This window comes from Cyprinodon tularosa, unplaced genomic scaffold, assembly GCF_016077235.1.
Source record: "Cyprinodon tularosa strain WSP-4 unplaced genomic scaffold, ASM1607723v1 ctg333, whole genome shotgun sequence".
NCBI lineage: Eukaryota > Metazoa > Chordata > Actinopteri > Cyprinodontiformes > Cyprinodontidae > Cyprinodon > Cyprinodon tularosa.
Genome location: NW_024039045.1, coordinates 1,183,282 through 1,199,487, shown reverse-complemented (window position 1 = coordinate 1,199,487; position 16,206 = coordinate 1,183,282). Strand labels below are relative to the sequence as shown.

General features: G+C 38.2%; 2 protein-coding genes across 2 annotated transcripts; both read left to right on the top strand.

The window, feature by feature from the left end:
* Positions 1-4,081: 4,081 nt before the first annotated feature.
* LOC119789257 (vesicular inhibitory amino acid transporter-like) lies at positions 4,082-10,000 on the top strand. The gene is made up of 2 exons (XM_038294077.1): positions 4,082-4,954; positions 6,393-10,000. Exons 1-2 carry the CDS (start codon positions 4,571-4,573, stop codon positions 7,578-7,580), a joined length of 1,572 nt encoding a protein of 523 aa, XP_038150005.1. The 5' UTR covers positions 4,082-4,570; the 3' UTR covers positions 7,581-10,000.
* A 409-nt stretch (positions 10,001-10,409) lies between these two features.
* bpifcl (BPI fold containing family C, like) lies at positions 10,410-16,007 on the top strand. Its single transcript, XM_038294045.1, has 16 exons — positions 10,410-10,569; positions 10,673-10,792; positions 11,388-11,499; positions 11,663-11,791; positions 12,790-12,945; positions 13,036-13,099; positions 13,227-13,287; positions 13,375-13,466; positions 13,562-13,738; positions 13,845-13,904; positions 14,782-14,949; positions 15,031-15,098; positions 15,169-15,211; positions 15,282-15,342; positions 15,523-15,599; positions 15,687-16,007. Exons 2-16 carry the CDS (start codon positions 10,693-10,695, stop codon positions 15,747-15,749), a joined length of 1,431 nt encoding a protein of 476 aa, XP_038149973.1. The 5' UTR covers positions 10,410-10,569; positions 10,673-10,692; the 3' UTR covers positions 15,750-16,007.
* The last annotated feature ends 199 nt before the right edge of the window (positions 16,008-16,206 follow it).

The following is a 16,206-nucleotide window of genomic DNA, read 5'->3' as shown; positions in this document are numbered from 1 at the left end:
GCAGAAATATGTAACACACATGAAAATAGACGAAGCTGACTGATTTTTTTTTTTTTTATTCCATACTTGAGTGGAATATCTGACATATTTCATGTCATATCAAAAGATATAAAAAAGAAACACTCAAAAAGAAACTTTTCAAGGGGATAATATGTGTTAAGAGGGGGAAAACATGTTCATGTCAGCTGATAAGATGCTGCTCTACAACAAAGATCAAGGGTTCAGTTGCACTTGATACAGATTGTTCACATCTGACCTTACTTTCAGATTAGATTAAGGTCAGTGTAATATTCTAGAACGATTAGGCAAACAGTCATTAAAGCCAGAGCCTTCGATCTACAAGAAGCTGATATCAGAAGCTATCATGTATAAGAGTATTTGAATCTGAACAAAAACATGAAAAATTTGCAGCTTTTAAGGCAGATGTGCTTAATGCCTTTTTGCAAACCAACAAATAAGCAGCAAACTCCATCTGGTCGTTCCTTCTTTCTGTAGAAACGGTTACAAATACCAATTCATCCAAACATAGATTGTCTATCAGCTCTGCTCTGGCCAGTTCCCAATCCTGAAGAGCAACAAATCACAGCTAATCACCACGTTTGTTTACCTGTTCTGATCTATGTATTAATGCAATGATTGGAATGATGTAAACTGAAAATAAAAACATGAAAACATATCTATTTTTGTTTTAATAGATTAATCTTCTATTGAATTTATCTAACCTGTGAATATATTTTAAAAACTCAGTTCTTTTTGTTTACTAATATTTTCTGCAGTGTATTACTTATTTGGATTTTGGATTATTTTCCTAACACGTTTCAGTCCACAGCTTATCTTTAATTATGACAATGTGTGAGTAAAAAAAGCAATATCTAAAAATCATGTCTTCTTAGACATTTTTTTAGAGAGGGGAAAGAATCTAGTCTCAGGCTAAGAAGCTGAGAGTTTTTCGCCCCTGATTTAGATTACCGAATAAATGGCCTTTACCAATATTAACTTTATAATCATTGTATTTTTTTTTACAAAGAAAAGCTTTTAATTTTTTTTTTTTTTTTTGTTCTCTACATACAGGGCTAATGATTACTGAATTTGTATAAAATGATGCAATGTTTATAATCTTAACATCTATTTTCATGTGGGTGTAATCAGGAAACCCTGATGTTTATGTGCAGCCAGATATCAGTTATTACATTTTCCATGCACAAAAAGCAGATATGTAATAGCAACAAAAACACATTTAGCCCAAGGGTCCACCTTCTCCTAAATCCACCCTTTCTCATTGCTCTACTTTTTTATTCAATGTATTGTTAAAAAAAAAACTCTTCCTCTTAAGTTTTTTTTATCTTAGTTGGGTTTTTTTTAACCCTTCCTTTGAGCAGATTGAATCTTTAATTCAACTAAAATACTAAAAATTAGGACTGACTTAAATATTTATTTCTACCGTATTACTTTCACAGAAAGCTTCCTGATGAAAAAAAGACCATGCAGAAATGTGGCCTACTGTGGCAGGGAGCAGGGAAAACTAAGGGCTTGTCTTACAGTCGCGTTTTGGAAGGAAAATACATAGAGAAAATATGCGGTGGGGGGGGGGGGGGGGGTTGTGTGTAGTTAAATAATTATATATATTTATGTTTTTTTGTAAACCTTTGTTCTAGGTAAGATTTGCTTTCACACCAAAGAAGAAATGGGTAATCCCTCCACCCAAAAAAAAATTAAAAAAAAATCTCAACGTTTACACATTCAGTCCAATTACAGTGGCCATGGCAACTATCAGAGATTATAGCTCCCAGTCAGTGCTGCACGGCTGTCAGCTTCTGCACATTATAGACCTACACATACACAACCAAACCTCTGCACGCCTAATACACACACTGAGAGGACTCCTTCTTTTCATGGATTTAATCCTCCTGTTCACCAAACCAATCTTAAAGTTCTTTGTCAAAAAAAAAGAAAAAAAAGAAAATCTTTGTAGCAGAGCTACATTGTCATTGACTATCAGAGGTAGCCTATCGCTTTTTAATGCTTTATCATTTTGTAGAATTGTGTGTTCATCTCAGGATTGATTTTCATGTTTTGTGTGTGTGTGTGTGTGTGTGTGTTTTCTTTTTTCCTGCATGCTTGCATTTGTGTGACATTTCCTTGCCCATGCAGAGTGGGCCCGAGGACTCTGCGTGTCATGCAGGGGGGGAGGGAAAAGCGCCTGCAGGATTCTCCCTGGTTCCTCCGCCGTCGCACCCACGTAGCCGTGAACGCATACGCTCCATTCCTCAAACACACTGATGACCCACGCAAACTACCCAAACATGAGCTCAAACAGCAGCTGCCAGAGCAGCCCAAGCCAAGCATGAAAAGATGCGGAACTTTCTCTGTCCTCCGGCCGCCTGCTATATTTAGACCTCTACCCATGGTGTGCTTCTGTCTTGCAGTGTTTCTCCTGCTGCACTGGCTTGCCTTTCACCCCTTTCCAATCTAGGGCAAATATTTACACACAAAAAAAAAAAAAAATAAATAAATAAATTATATATATATATATATATATATATATATATATATATATATATATATATATATATATATATATATATATATATATATATATATATATATATATATATATATATATATATATATATATATATATATATATATATATATATATATATATATATATATATATATATATATATATATATATATATATATAATTATATGTATATATACAAAAACGCATATTTTCTCTCTTTCTCCCAAATCACGAGTGTAAGACAAGCCCTTATTTTTCCAGGCTCGCTTCCACAGTAGGCCACATTTCTGCAAGCCAACTGAAAAGACTGGATGACAGTTTTTGCTCAGCCCTGTCACGACAGATTAGGGAGGCAAAGACGAGGTGCTTCCTATTTGCAGGGATTAGAGTGAGGTAGAGGAAAAACAGCGCTATTCCTCCTTGGTCATTTTTTTTTTCTTTTGGTCTACGCACATTTAGATATATAGGCAAGTCTACAAAGAAAATAAATAAATAGAAAAAAAGAAAAAAAAAACACAAACTACAAAACTTACGTAAGACCATAACCAATAAGTAATTTCAGGGCGTTAAAAGATTGAGATCTGTTTTATTTATTTATGTATTTTGATGGAGGAGCTGTCCATGGTGCTGTTGGAGCTCCACATCTGCAGAGGCTCATCATGTCAGCAACGAGTTGCATTCTGCCAGCCTGAGGGGTTAACATCTGGACTGTTAAAGAACAGGAATATAGAGCAGGCTAATAATAATAATTATGCATTGAAATATTTAGAAAATTGTATAAATTTAATCCCTTTACAATCTAAATAGGTCCGATTTGTGTCCATATAGAGCCTATAGAAAATTATCATCGAATGAAATGCAGAGAGAGTCTCGAATTTAATTAGTTCACCCCATCTTATTAAAATGAATACAGCCAGGATCCTTTAATGCCTAATGGATTATCTTCCCTGTTCAGTAGCAGTTAAAAAGAGACATTTAGAGTAAAATATGGTTTCTTTGCATTTAGAAAATATTGTTTTGCACAAAACGTTGTCTATTAGGCATTCACGCGAACAGGGGTGATAACATTTTCGGCCCTTATGATAGGGTGTCGAGCTGTGAATGCTTCGTTTGGTTCCCTTATACTCGGGCAGATCGGGTTAAAGGAGTTAACAGGAATGGTTGTTATTATTCTGACAGCAATATATATATATATATATATATATATATATATATATATATATATATATATATATATATATATATATATATATATATATATATATATATATATATATATATATATATATATATATATATATATATATATATATATATATATATATATATTAAATAGTTTCAGATTATTTCAAGAGATATTTTCCCCTTCTTTGTAAATTACATCTTTAGCCACGAATCGTGTTCCTTGGTGACAGCTGGCGCCATTCCTTTAGATCGCAGTATGGCAGCAGGTGAAATGTTTGGTGTTTTTATTCATGCATCATTTCATGGGAGGATTCTGAAACTCTGCCACGCCTCTAACAGCCCGGATTTTTTTTTTTTTTAGGTCGTGATCACTCTGTCGTTAAACTCTCGCCGAAGGAATAAGCGTCTCTCTCCTGCCACCCGCGCGGTCCGGGAGCGTGAGGGCTGTGCCACTCTTTGCGGGCACGTGCACGCTCCTCGCGCCCCCCTCTCTCTCTCCCTGGTGCTGATGCTGAGACTACAACATCTCTACAGCACCACTAACTGGATTCTAAACTGAACATTTGCGATTAAATTGGGATTTTAACGACAACTCGGGATCCGTTTTCTTTGTGCTTCATGAAGGAGGGTGTTTTTTTCTTTGTTTGTTTGTTTTCTGGTGGAGTGACATGGCTGAAAAAGCCAAAATAAGCGGATGAGGATTTTCTGTGAAAAGAACAGCAACTGCGACGACATTCCAGAGCCAACAGGCATGGTTTTTAAATAGGAGCAAAAACAATCAATCATTCCACCTGCATGAGCTTTGGGGGGCCTAATCTGACAGTTTTTTTGAAGTGAAGAAAAACAAAATCTTAAATAGAAATGGCTCATTTAATACGACACAAGATCTCCAATAAACTGACCAATGCGGCCCACACGGTGTCCAACAAATCCCAGGCCAAGGTCAGCGGGGTATTCGCCCGGCTGGGCTTCCAGGCCGCCACCGATGAGGAAGGTCTGGGCTTCGCAGAGTGCGACGATCTGGACTATGACTACAGGCAAGGGATGCAGATGGATGTCCTTCGAGGGGAAGAAGAGGAAGGAGGAGACATGGAGGGAGAGGGGGAGCTGGAGGGGGACACCCGCTACCAGAGGGATGGTACCGGCCCGAGGCAGTCCACCCTGAAGAGCGGCGGCTCTCTGGAGGAGGACAAACCAAAAATCACGTCATGGGAAGCTGGATGGAACGTCACCAATGCCATTCAGGTACTTCTAGCACCATGTCCGAATGTGGACATGCCATGTGCTCAGAGCCAGCCCAAGGCACAAGCACAGCGAGCGGCCTGTGGGAGCCCACTTTCCCATCAGTGACACAAAGGGGATCACGCAAAACAAAATATGGGTTGTTTGTATATAGAAAAAATAAATATATTTAATCAGAGCTCCTTTATGATTAGGCCAGGCGTTTGTTTGTTGTTGTTTAGGAGGGAGGATAGATCAGCAAAACTTTTAAATTATCATCAAGATAAAAATCCAAATTAATTTAAGACCTTACAAACTGTGGAGGTCTTTTTTATGTTAGTTGTTGTTGAACCAAGCATTATTTATTCCAATGAATATAGGCCTCATGCTGATCAGATAGACCATGAACATTTCACATGAGACACTGCAGATTAAAAAGACGAACAACTGTTCTACATTATAAATTATCTTCAAAAATAATTAATATAGTGCTCAATTTTAGTCTTTGCTGGTTGAAAAAAATATCTAGTAATATTAAATGTAGCTAACATGCACAGAAAATGAAAATATAACCAAAACCAACTTGCATTAGAGCTTTAAGAAAGGTCTTCATTATAAATACCATAATGTATTTCAAATTAAATTGTCTGTAAGCCTTTTAATTTTTTATTCTTCAAGATGTTTTGCAAACCCTTTTTTTTCCTCCTGTCATTTTTTGATTAAAAAAAGCAGGATTTAATTTTACACTATATAGTTATAATAATAATGATTTTAAGTGACACTGAGAGACCCAATGGCATTCTATTTTGGGGCTAAACGCAATCCATATGAGGATGGATATTTTTACCCCCCTATAAAAATCTCTTCAGGGCCACATGCGCTCGCTGCATTTTCTGCATGAGGCCTGCTGCTGAACAAAAGTCACCTTCACATTTTTTCAGTTTTTAAAATATTACCAAACATTAAGCATCCTAAATTAAGATTCGGAATAAGTTGGTGCAAGCAAAATAAAATACTTTATTGGTTTGGATTTTATTTTATTTTTCCTAATTAAATGCAGACAATTTCACGGTGCTTTGGTGTCTTGTGAGGGGATGCACCGCTCTGAGGGGCTCCATCCCTTTATTTATTCAAATCTTTTTATCAGCGGAGCTTCAGGCGGGGTCTGGTTGACACCGATTGCCTCAAGGCTCGCTTATCGAGCTTTTAATCAAATTCTAATTACAATCAAATAAATGTTGAAATTCCAACATTTTTAATCTGTTTGCATATTTCAAGTTGATGCGGAAATCCACGAGGAAAAGCATCATAGTTTGCATTTTTATTCTGAATCTCATCCGATGAATGTTCTTATATAAGATGAGAGCTGTGTGAGTAAAGCGCTGCATGCCTGCGCTGATCGGCCTGTCACTGCGATCTGGGCCTCGTTTATTATCACTAAGCTGCGCTCCTCTGTCTGCAGGGCATGTTCGTCCTCGGCCTGCCGTACGCCATCCTCCACGGTGGATACCTCGGCCTCTTCCTCATTATCTTCGCCGCGGTGGTGTGCTGCTACACGGGCAAAATCCTCATCGCCTGCCTGTACGAGGAGAACGAGGACGGCATAAAGGTGCGCGTCAGAGACTCCTACGTGGACATCGCCAACGCCTGCTGCGCTCCCCGCTTCCCCGCGCTGGGCGGCCACGTTGTGAACGTGGCCCAGATCATCGAGCTGGTCATGACGTGTATCCTGTACGTGGTGGTCAGCGGGAACCTGATGTACAACAGCTTCCCCAGCTTCCCCGTCTCCCAGAAGGCCTGGTCGGTGCTGGCCACGGCGGCGCTGCTTCCCTGCGCGTTCCTGAAGAACCTCAAGGCGGTCTCCAAGTTCAGCCTGCTGTGCACGCTGGCGCACTTCGTCATCAACATCCTCGTGATCGCCTACTGTCTGTCCAGGGCGCGCGAGTGGGCGTGGGAGAAGGTCAAGTTCTACATCGATGTGAAGAAATTCCCTATTTCCATCGGCATCATTGTGTTCAGCTACACATCTCAGATCTTTCTTCCCTCCCTGGAGGGGAACATGCAGAAGCCCAGTGAGTTCCACTGCATGATGGATTGGACCCACATTTCAGCCTGTGTCCTTAAGGGCCTCTTCGCCCTGGTGGCCTACCTAACCTGGGCAGACGCCACCAAAGAGGTCATCACAGATAATCTACCCTCCACCATCCGGGCTGTGGTCAACCTCTTCCTTGTGGCCAAGGCGCTCCTGTCCTACCCTCTGCCATTCTTTGCAGCTGTAGAAGTTCTGGAGAAGTCAATGTTCCAAGATGGTGGCAGGGCCCTCTTTCCTGACTGCTACGGCCCCGGTGGGCAGCTAAAAACCTGGGGTCTTGGCTTAAGAGTAGGCCTGGTTGTCTTTACCCTGCTCATGGCTGTCTTTGTCCCCCATTTTGCCCTGCTGATGGGTCTAACTGGAAGCTTGACCGGTGCAGGCCTGTGCTTCCTCTTACCGAGCCTCTTCCACCTAAAGCTCCAGTGGAGAAACCTCCTGTGGCACCACGTTTTCTTTGATGTTTCCATTTTTGTTATCGGGGGCATATGTGCCATATCAGGCTTTATCCACTCCATCGAAGGCCTCATAGAGGCCTACAAGTACGACATCCATGACTGAGAGCCTCATTGACCATCTGACATTAAAATGGAGAATAATTTGTGTGAAATGTATATCTTTTTATGTTTGCCTTAGTGATAATGTGCAATAATGAACTCTATCCAACGATTAGGCACAACATTATGACCACTGAGAGGTAATTTAGTGGTAGATGGGATATTTTTTGAGTGAACATGAAATGGGTTTAAAATTTGTAAAATGAGGAAGCGTTGGAATCTGAGCAAGTTTGACAAAGGCAAGTGGATTAAAACTTAACTGCAGCTCTTGTGGGGCGTTTCCCACCTTCAGTTCCAGTTTTTCATATCGTCCATACTGATTGTTGCCAGAGGGTTAAACAGATGAGTCCCATGTATATCAGATTGATGAAAAAGGTAAGCTAGTTACTCTATGTTGTATACCCAATCAGAACTGGGCCACAGAGCAGTGGAAGAAGGTCGGCTGGTTTGACAAATCTTAATTTCTTTTATATCTGCTGGACAGAAAAGTTTGAAGCCTAGCAATGGGAGACTTTGTACCAGTTTGCACTGGTTCTCACACTCACACTAGTTTTTTAACAAATCACTACAGGAAAAGTAAATGTTTAAAAAAAAATTAACATTGTGCCAAAAATAAAACTGACTCAAAATCCAACATGGCTGCCAAGTGTTTCAAACAGGAATAATGGTGTGATAATAATTTCTTTATGAACATCCCTGACAGCCTGTGTGTCATTTGATATTATCTGCAAGTAAAGGACTATTCCACCTTTTTATAACATTTTCCTTTAGGGATTTAATGCCTGTCATGAAGGAACATAGGATCTTAGTCTGTGTTGGTAATTTCAAGTGGCAAGGCTGGCTATAGAATAGAATAGAATAGAATAGAATAGAATAGAATAGAATAGAATAGAAAATTCCTTTCTTGTCCCACAATGGGGAAAATCTGCTGTTTACAGCAGCAAAAAGATTATAGAAAAAAATGGTCACACAAATATGGACCTTAGAAAAATGTTTAAGAATACCATAATACTGAAGAGTTATAAGATAAACAATAAAATAATCTACTGTTAAGTGTTTTAACAATATAAATCTGTGCACCTGGAGAATAAATAACCAATACAAAGGAGATTTTTACAGTAATGGATATTTGAAAATAGCAGCAACATCAGAGACGTGCAAAATGACAGCCGCATGTTAAATAACTGACTAAGATAGAAAGCGTGCAAAAATCAGCATAACTGTAACAACTTATTGAGTTATTGGGAACATTGGTGGTCATAGTCTTACAGCTGCTGGGAGGAAGGATCTGTCATAACGCTCCCTGGCGCTAACTACGATTAGCAGATTCTAGTGATTTTCTTGAAACCCTAATATAGCTAACTTGGGTTTGTTGTTTTTCCTCACACTGAATTCTGACTTCAGATGGAAATTAAACATCATCAATGTAGGTGGAGTAACTTGCACTTTTCCCCTAACAATCATTGTCTGATTCCTCTGGAAGGCAAAGATCATTGAGCTATTACTATTGTTTGGATTTATAAGCTTGGCATTAAAATTTTTCTAGGTATTTAATTTACTATCAGTTAATGCTAAAATGCTCTAAAGCCTTACCATCAGTTGTGCTCATACCACAGTTTGATAAGTCTGATGCAATAAAAAAGACTAATTTCACAAACAGTGTGTTGTTTTAGACAATTTCATACTTAAAAGCTTTAGGTCCCTTCATCTATACCATAGAGACCTCCAAACTGCGACTATATGGAGATACTACAGCTCACATTCAGGGGTCCAGGTGGTCATAATGTTATACCTTATCAGTGCTGTGTAAAGTAGTTTGCTCATTCCAGGAAAAGTGTGTTATTCAGTGGACTGAGGAGAAACATTCTCCGCACCTGAAGAGGGCATTAAAAACTCTGTCCTTGTGTATATCTTTATGCAAAGATTCAGTGAAACATGTCAGTGTGTGTATGTGTTTAATCTGAGGAATGAAATATATGGAAAACAATGAAATTAATATGTTATTGTTGTTTTTTTTTTTTTTTAACTGCCATAGGTATCAATAACCAGAGAAAACACCAGGCAGCCATCAGATCAGATGGTGCTCTATAAACCATGAATATCTTCTGTGTAGTGGTCTGAACAGAGAGAATACTTCTCTGTTGGGATTTGTAGTTTCTTTTTTTTTATTTAACGTTCTAATGCCGGTTGAAGTACTTGTTTGTTTCCTCTGTGTTTTTAAGTGTCATTTTGGATGGAGTGAATTCAAGTGCAAGCAAGTGGATCCTAATTGTCTTACATAAAACAAATAAAAAAATGTGTCTGATAATATTCTGTTCCTATTGAACGTGTTCATTGTGAATTAATGGAACTTATCATGGTGTGTGAGATAAAGAGTATTGGTTGACTTAACAGATAAATAAACCCAATATTTTATGGCTGGTGGCTCTAATTGTTCTTTCCTTAGAATAATTTTTGATTTTTGCAGAACTATTCTGAAATTCCTCTTTGGGTTAGTTAAGCTTCCTTTTTTTGTAGTGTGTTTCGTTTCTGACTTTCCAATGTTCTAATGTTTCTACACATTTGAATGAAACAAATGCTTAGCCAGCCTAATCGCAATGCCACTGATATTTTAAGTCAGGAAGGATAACATTTTGAATTTTGAGGATGATTTAAGAATCTTTCACGGTTACTGTTAAACAAACTGTCCTAAACTGCGGTAAAACAATAGGCTGATTGTATTTATTTGTGTTAAGCTTCATGCAGAGGTGGTCCTGTGTAAAATGAACTGCCCCCCTTTAGAAACTACTTTCAGTTCCTCTTTCCACTTACAGACACTTATATCTGTTGCTATTAGATGTCAGCCAGTTTCACTTCTCTGCAGTACAGTACAGGAATCAGGAGTCGCATCTCTTTGCTCTCTTTAGAAACAGTCCAGGCAAAAAGATAAGTTCTCATTCAGGTCGAGCCTTTTCTTCAGAGCTTTTTCATCTGCTATCTGTTCCTTGTTTCAGGTATGCTTTTAATGTCATTTTTGGGGGAATTTTTAAGAAGCTTTAAAAATAATCTAAAGGTTTTAGTCATTGTTTAAACTCATTTTGTGCTTTCATTTTGAAGGTAAGACAATCTTGGAAAAGATGCTTCTCTCTGTGACTGTATTCCTCATGCTCATGCCGTGCTCCTGGGGAGAGAATCCTGCCGTGCAAGTCATCCTGACAAACAAGGGGCTACAGTATGGTAAGGGGATGTGTGTCTGTAAGCCTTTCCATAGCTGTATGCGGCCCAAATTTATTTAATTTTTAATGGGGAGCTTCCAACTCCTAGCATGAGCCAAAGCTTAATTCTTTTGCATGATGCATCTAACATGATACACATTAGATGCATTATGTGTGTAACGTGACAACCTTCATCACCCTTATGCTGTTTATGGTGAACAACTACCACTATGGTGTATGTCTCACTGAAAACCTCATGCCTACTTTTACACAAAGTGGTGGCAGCATCATGCTATGGGATGCCTTTCTTAAACCGAAAGCTATAGACAAGGATTGCTCAAGTCCAGTCCTCAAGAGCTACCATCCCGTAACTTTTAGAGGCATCTCTTCTGTAACACACCTGAATCGAAAGGCTCAATCCTCTCATTTAGCCCAGCAGTGGCATGGTAACGAGCCACTCATTTGATTCAGGTGTGTTAAAAATGGGATGCATTAAAACGTTGCAGGATAGTAGCTCTTGAGGACTGGACTTGAGCAATCCTTTTATAGACGGACAGATGATGACTTGAAAACCTGGTATGGATGCACATCCGGCTCTGCTATGCTTGCATTTGCAGGTAAACACGTGGGAACTGGATGGGTTCAAGACAAGTTGAAACAAATAACCCTCCCTGACATCAGCGGTAGTGTTAACATCTTTATTGGAGACGTACACTACACATTATCAGGGTAGGATCATGTTTATAACAGTTGATGAGCATTTCTTCTACCTTGATTGTCGATCATAGTTTTTTTTTTTTTTAAACAGCTTTTGGTTTTCACATATTTCATCTGCACCTTATTTTATTGGCCTGTTTGACTGAAAATGCACACCTTATTCTCTCCCTTTTAGTGTGACTATTAAAAAGTGTGACCTTCCAGAGCCTAATGTTGAGTTCTTCAAAAGTATAGGCTTGAATACATCCATCACTGGTCTCAGTTTTGCTGCTAGTGGTGAATGGAGCACACGGTTTGGTGTAATGTGAGTCTTCTTCTCTTTTTTTTTTTGCATTCAATTTTAATAAGAGCACAAGTTACCCCTCCTCCCTAAGAGCTGTTTAACTGCTTTTTAGATGGGGTAGAATGACTTTCTAAGAGAGATTTACACGCTGTGTGTTCAGTTAGGCAGGTTCTCATTCAGGTCAAGACTTTTCTTCAGAGCTTAGGCGGGTTCACTTGTTTACAATCAAAACAGTCGGGGAATTTTTTCAAGTTTTGTTTCTGCACATCAACTTATAAATAAAGAGAACCTTGTGATTTCTGTCACTTCCTCTTTTTCACATCAATATTTCAAGTCATGCTGAATAGCTAAAATTCAAATAGAAAATAAAGTTCAACCCAGCCTTACAGACTGGCCACCCCTGGGTGCTGCACAATGGCAGCCTACTGCTCCCAAAAGGGAATGCGTTAAATGAAGAGAGTTCATTTCTCCATTGTAAGATCGATAAAATGCAATTTTTTTTAGTTAACAAAATACCACTACACACACATAGTACATTTTTAATTGAATTATGCATGCATGAACTTCCTCCTACGAGAAGACATGAAAGCCAAACTACTCTTTAAAGCATGAATATGTGCGTGATGATCATGTCTCAGTAAAGAAGCTGGAAAGCCCGCATTGGAGAACCTGAGACTCCACGAGTTTGGCCCAGTGATGACAGAAAGCCATAAAAAGTCACGTAGCTGATTCCAATATCTATGTAGCTGACACAGCTGATAAGGAAGAAGCTGTTCTGGTCAGGAGAAACCAAAATTAAACATTTTGGCCTTAAAGCAATGCCTTTATTGGGAAAAAAAAAAAAAAAACTCCAATCAACATGCTGAAGCATGTAGATGGTGTGTTCAAGGTAGAGTGCAATAAATACAACAAAGCAAATACAGGTTATTTCATAAAAACAGCACCAGTATGCCAACAGACCTCTGTCCATAGGTGAAATTTTGATCAACATTTCTAATCTCCTTCTGTTGGATCCCCAGACATGACGGTGGATCATTCGACATGGCTATATTCAACATTGGTCTGATCTCTTATGTGAAACTGAGAAATGATGCTAAGGGGCATCTGTTTGCCACCAGCATCGGCTGTGATGCTTCAGTCGGTGACGTGATCCTCAATTTCTACGGTGGAGCTAGGTACTGTAAAAACAAAAAAAAAACATGGAAGGATTTATCTAACTCACAACCATGCCTGGATATAAAACCTCTTCCTTTCTGTGTCTGCAGTATTATTTTTAAGCCATTTATCAAGTATTTCAAGGGACATATACTTAGGAAAATACAAGAGGCCGTATGTATTTCAGCACACCATGATTACATAATTTATATATTCATCAATTCATATTACTTGACCAAAGAACACTGTCATGTGCTGAAGTTAATACTGATTATGGGATTATTTTTTTTCTTCTCATCAGATCTGTCCTGCGGTTAGGACAGCCATAATGGAGTTAGACCTCCATCTACTGACCATGAATGGTAATGAACATCATAAAAAAGTTCCAGAAAATGTGATGAAATTATATTTATATGGAATTTCAACATAAGTAATGTATGTCGTCTCAGTTTCCTATAATGTGAATGAGGTTCTCAGTCTTGACGTCCCTCTCTCTGGTCTACCTGTCATTGGTGCCTCAAACCTGCAGTTAGGATTCAAGGTAATGTTATACAGCAGAGCATCAAACCCAATCTTTGGGGCAGATTGACCATTAAACCATATTTTATGACAAACGTATGATCTTTTATGTCAAAGGGGGAGTTCTACAGCATCAAAACTCACAAAGAGCCTCCCTTTGAGCCCCAGAAGTTCATCCTCCCTGCACAGGCAGGCTATATGCTGTCAGTGGGAATGTCTGAGTTCACTCTGAACTCGGCCTCCTATGGATACTTCTCAGCTGGAGAGCTTCATGTCCTCATTAACGACAGCATGGTCTGTGCATCCGCAAAGAAAAAGCAGAAGAAATTTGATGCATTTTTATTCAATTATCTCTTTAATTATCGTTTTTCTGTTACAAAAAAACATTTCATGTTTTCAGATACCTCCTGGTATTCCTTTCCACCTGAATACCTCCTCAATGGGAAATTTAATTCCTCAGGTAGGTTTATCCCTTCTGAGTGAGACGTATTTTCATATGCAATCATTACATTGTGTATTTCAACATAATTAAGCTGCAGGTGACACAGTCACAACGACCAAAGCTGTGATTTATTTCACCAACTATGATATTGACAAAGACGTGTCTCCTTCTAAAGATTAATGTTGCAGCTCAATAAAGTAAATTGCAGAGAGAAATATAAATAGCTTTTAAAAACTTTCCACAACAAAAAACTGGTGTGCATTTTTATTTTGCCTTCTTTATTTCTGTGAACGTGAAAGTAATCTAATTTAGCCACCTGTGCTCATAATCTATCCAATTAATAAACAAAGTCTGCCCACTTTTGATCTAACCTATATATGAATTAAAGTGTTCACTGATGGTCTCAGATGTTTATTAGAGAACATGAGGAAGAACAGCTTCAGGAAATCCTAACAATGTTAAGTTTTTGTAACAATATTTTGAAAATTTGTGGAGAAATTAAGAAGCAATAAGAAAAAATAAGCAGGAGATCTAAGGTTCCTGTGGAGGATAAGAAATATTGCAAACTTCACAATGACAGTACTTTGCTCATTATTAATGTTTGAATATAATTTACATTTTAAACATTTTGGACACTTTAGGAGTATTATGTGTCGACACACCTAAACAAGACATTTTAGAACCTAACTAAGCTCTCAAAATATGTAAAAGTATTTTTTGACATACAAAGACTTTTTTGCGATACAGTTAGCTTTACAGAGGCTGGCATCCCATAATAATACACCACTACTGTGATGATATAAATAAGAGCTTCAATGAATTTGATCTCCCTTAAACAGCTTGAAGTATTCTATCATATTTCAAACTAAAAATCTGTAACTCTCTCTCTGTCCAGCTTCCTAAGATGTTTCCAGGTTTGATGATGAATCTGAATGTTTATGCCCGGGAGGCTCCGCTGTTTTCCTTCCAACCCGGCGTCACGACCCTGGGGGTCAAAGCCAGTGTGAAGGCCTCTGCTATTGAACCAAATGGTACTCAGGTCCCACTGTTCACACTCAACATTGTGAGTTCTTCTGTACAATCTTTATGATAAGGTGAACTAAAGTGATAAATAGGCTTATTGTTAAATTTTTTTACCTTGAAGGATTTGAGTGCCTCCTTTAAAATGATGATTGGTAAAGGAAAGCTGATGGGCTCTATGGCAGTGGATAAGTATGCATCAAATTTGAATAGAATCCTTTTCTTTTAGCACAGTTAAAGTAACAACACTGCCCTCTTTTAGCATTACCCTGAGCCTTGCCTCCTCTGAAATCGGAGACTTTAAGGTAAGCTGTGCATAATTACGAGTAGATTACTTGTCGGTTATGGTGCAAAACGGTGCATTTTTGTTTGCAGATTGATCCGTTGGAGACCTTAATGAAGACAGCCGTGCGTCTTGCCCAGATGAAAGTGAACTGTAGGTTTCAGTTTAATTTCTTTGGAGCACATGATCATTAATGATTTCTACTTCCTTAACTTTTAAGATTTAGTAAATACTATAAATATAATTCAAATAACCACCTTCTTTGTGTCGGTTACCACTGCAGATTAGTGGTCTCTAAGTATTTGTGTCTTGAAATCTACTCCTTTGTTTCAGTAATACTGGGTAAGGGCATCATTTTACCGAGAATGAAGTATGTGCAGCTGGTTAACACAGTACTGAAAATGGACAAGGTAAATTGTTAATGGAAGAAAACCTTGAAATGTCACTAGAATGTCAATAGAAATTATCTTAATGATCATTGTTTGTTGTCCATACAGGGGTTTGTGGCCGTTTTTTCAGATGTGGAGACTCTGCAAACAGACAGAAACGACTACACCTAAACATCAAATATGCAAAATCACTCTTTGTTTTCTAGGTTGATAATGAAATTTTCTCCAGATTGAACTGATCCGAATGTTTTTCCACCAGATAAAAGCACTTTTTAATGATTCAACCACATCTTTCCAAGAGTTGCTATCAGATACTGAATTAACACATTAATAAATATGTCAAATTATTAACAAATCTGGTAATTAATACAACTGATCAAAGACCTGAAGTCTGTAATTGTTTAATAATAAATATTAATATAGGTCCTACATGGTGTCTTGCTGATTTATTAAAATTCTCAACATCTCCACTCTTCAATTCTCTAGTTGTGCCAATAGACAGACTGATTCATTTTCACTTATGAATAAAACAGGTTATTTTACTGAAATGTCTGCATCAATTTTATAAGTTGATTTGAGTGGCTGCACAGCTAACAACAAATCAATGACTTCCTATTTTCCAGAACCA

Coding starts and splice junctions, on each gene's coding strand:
- LOC119789257 (XM_038294077.1), top strand. CDS start 4,571: ATGGCTCATTTAATACGACACAAGATCTCCAATAAACTGACCAATGCG. Junction 4,955..6,392: donor ACGTCACCAATGCCATTCAG/GTACTTCTAGCA, acceptor CTCTGTCTGCAG/GGCATGTTCGTCCTCGGCCT.
- bpifcl (XM_038294045.1), top strand. CDS start 10,693: ATGCTTCTCTCTGTGACTGTATTCCTCATGCTCATGCCGTGCTCCTGG. Junction 10,793..11,387: donor AAACAAGGGGCTACAGTATG/GTAAGGGGATGT, acceptor TTGCATTTGCAG/GTAAACACGTGGGAACTGGA. Junction 15,343..15,522: donor TGCCCAGATGAAAGTGAACT/GTAGGTTTCAGT, acceptor CCTTTGTTTCAG/TAATACTGGGTAAGGGCATC.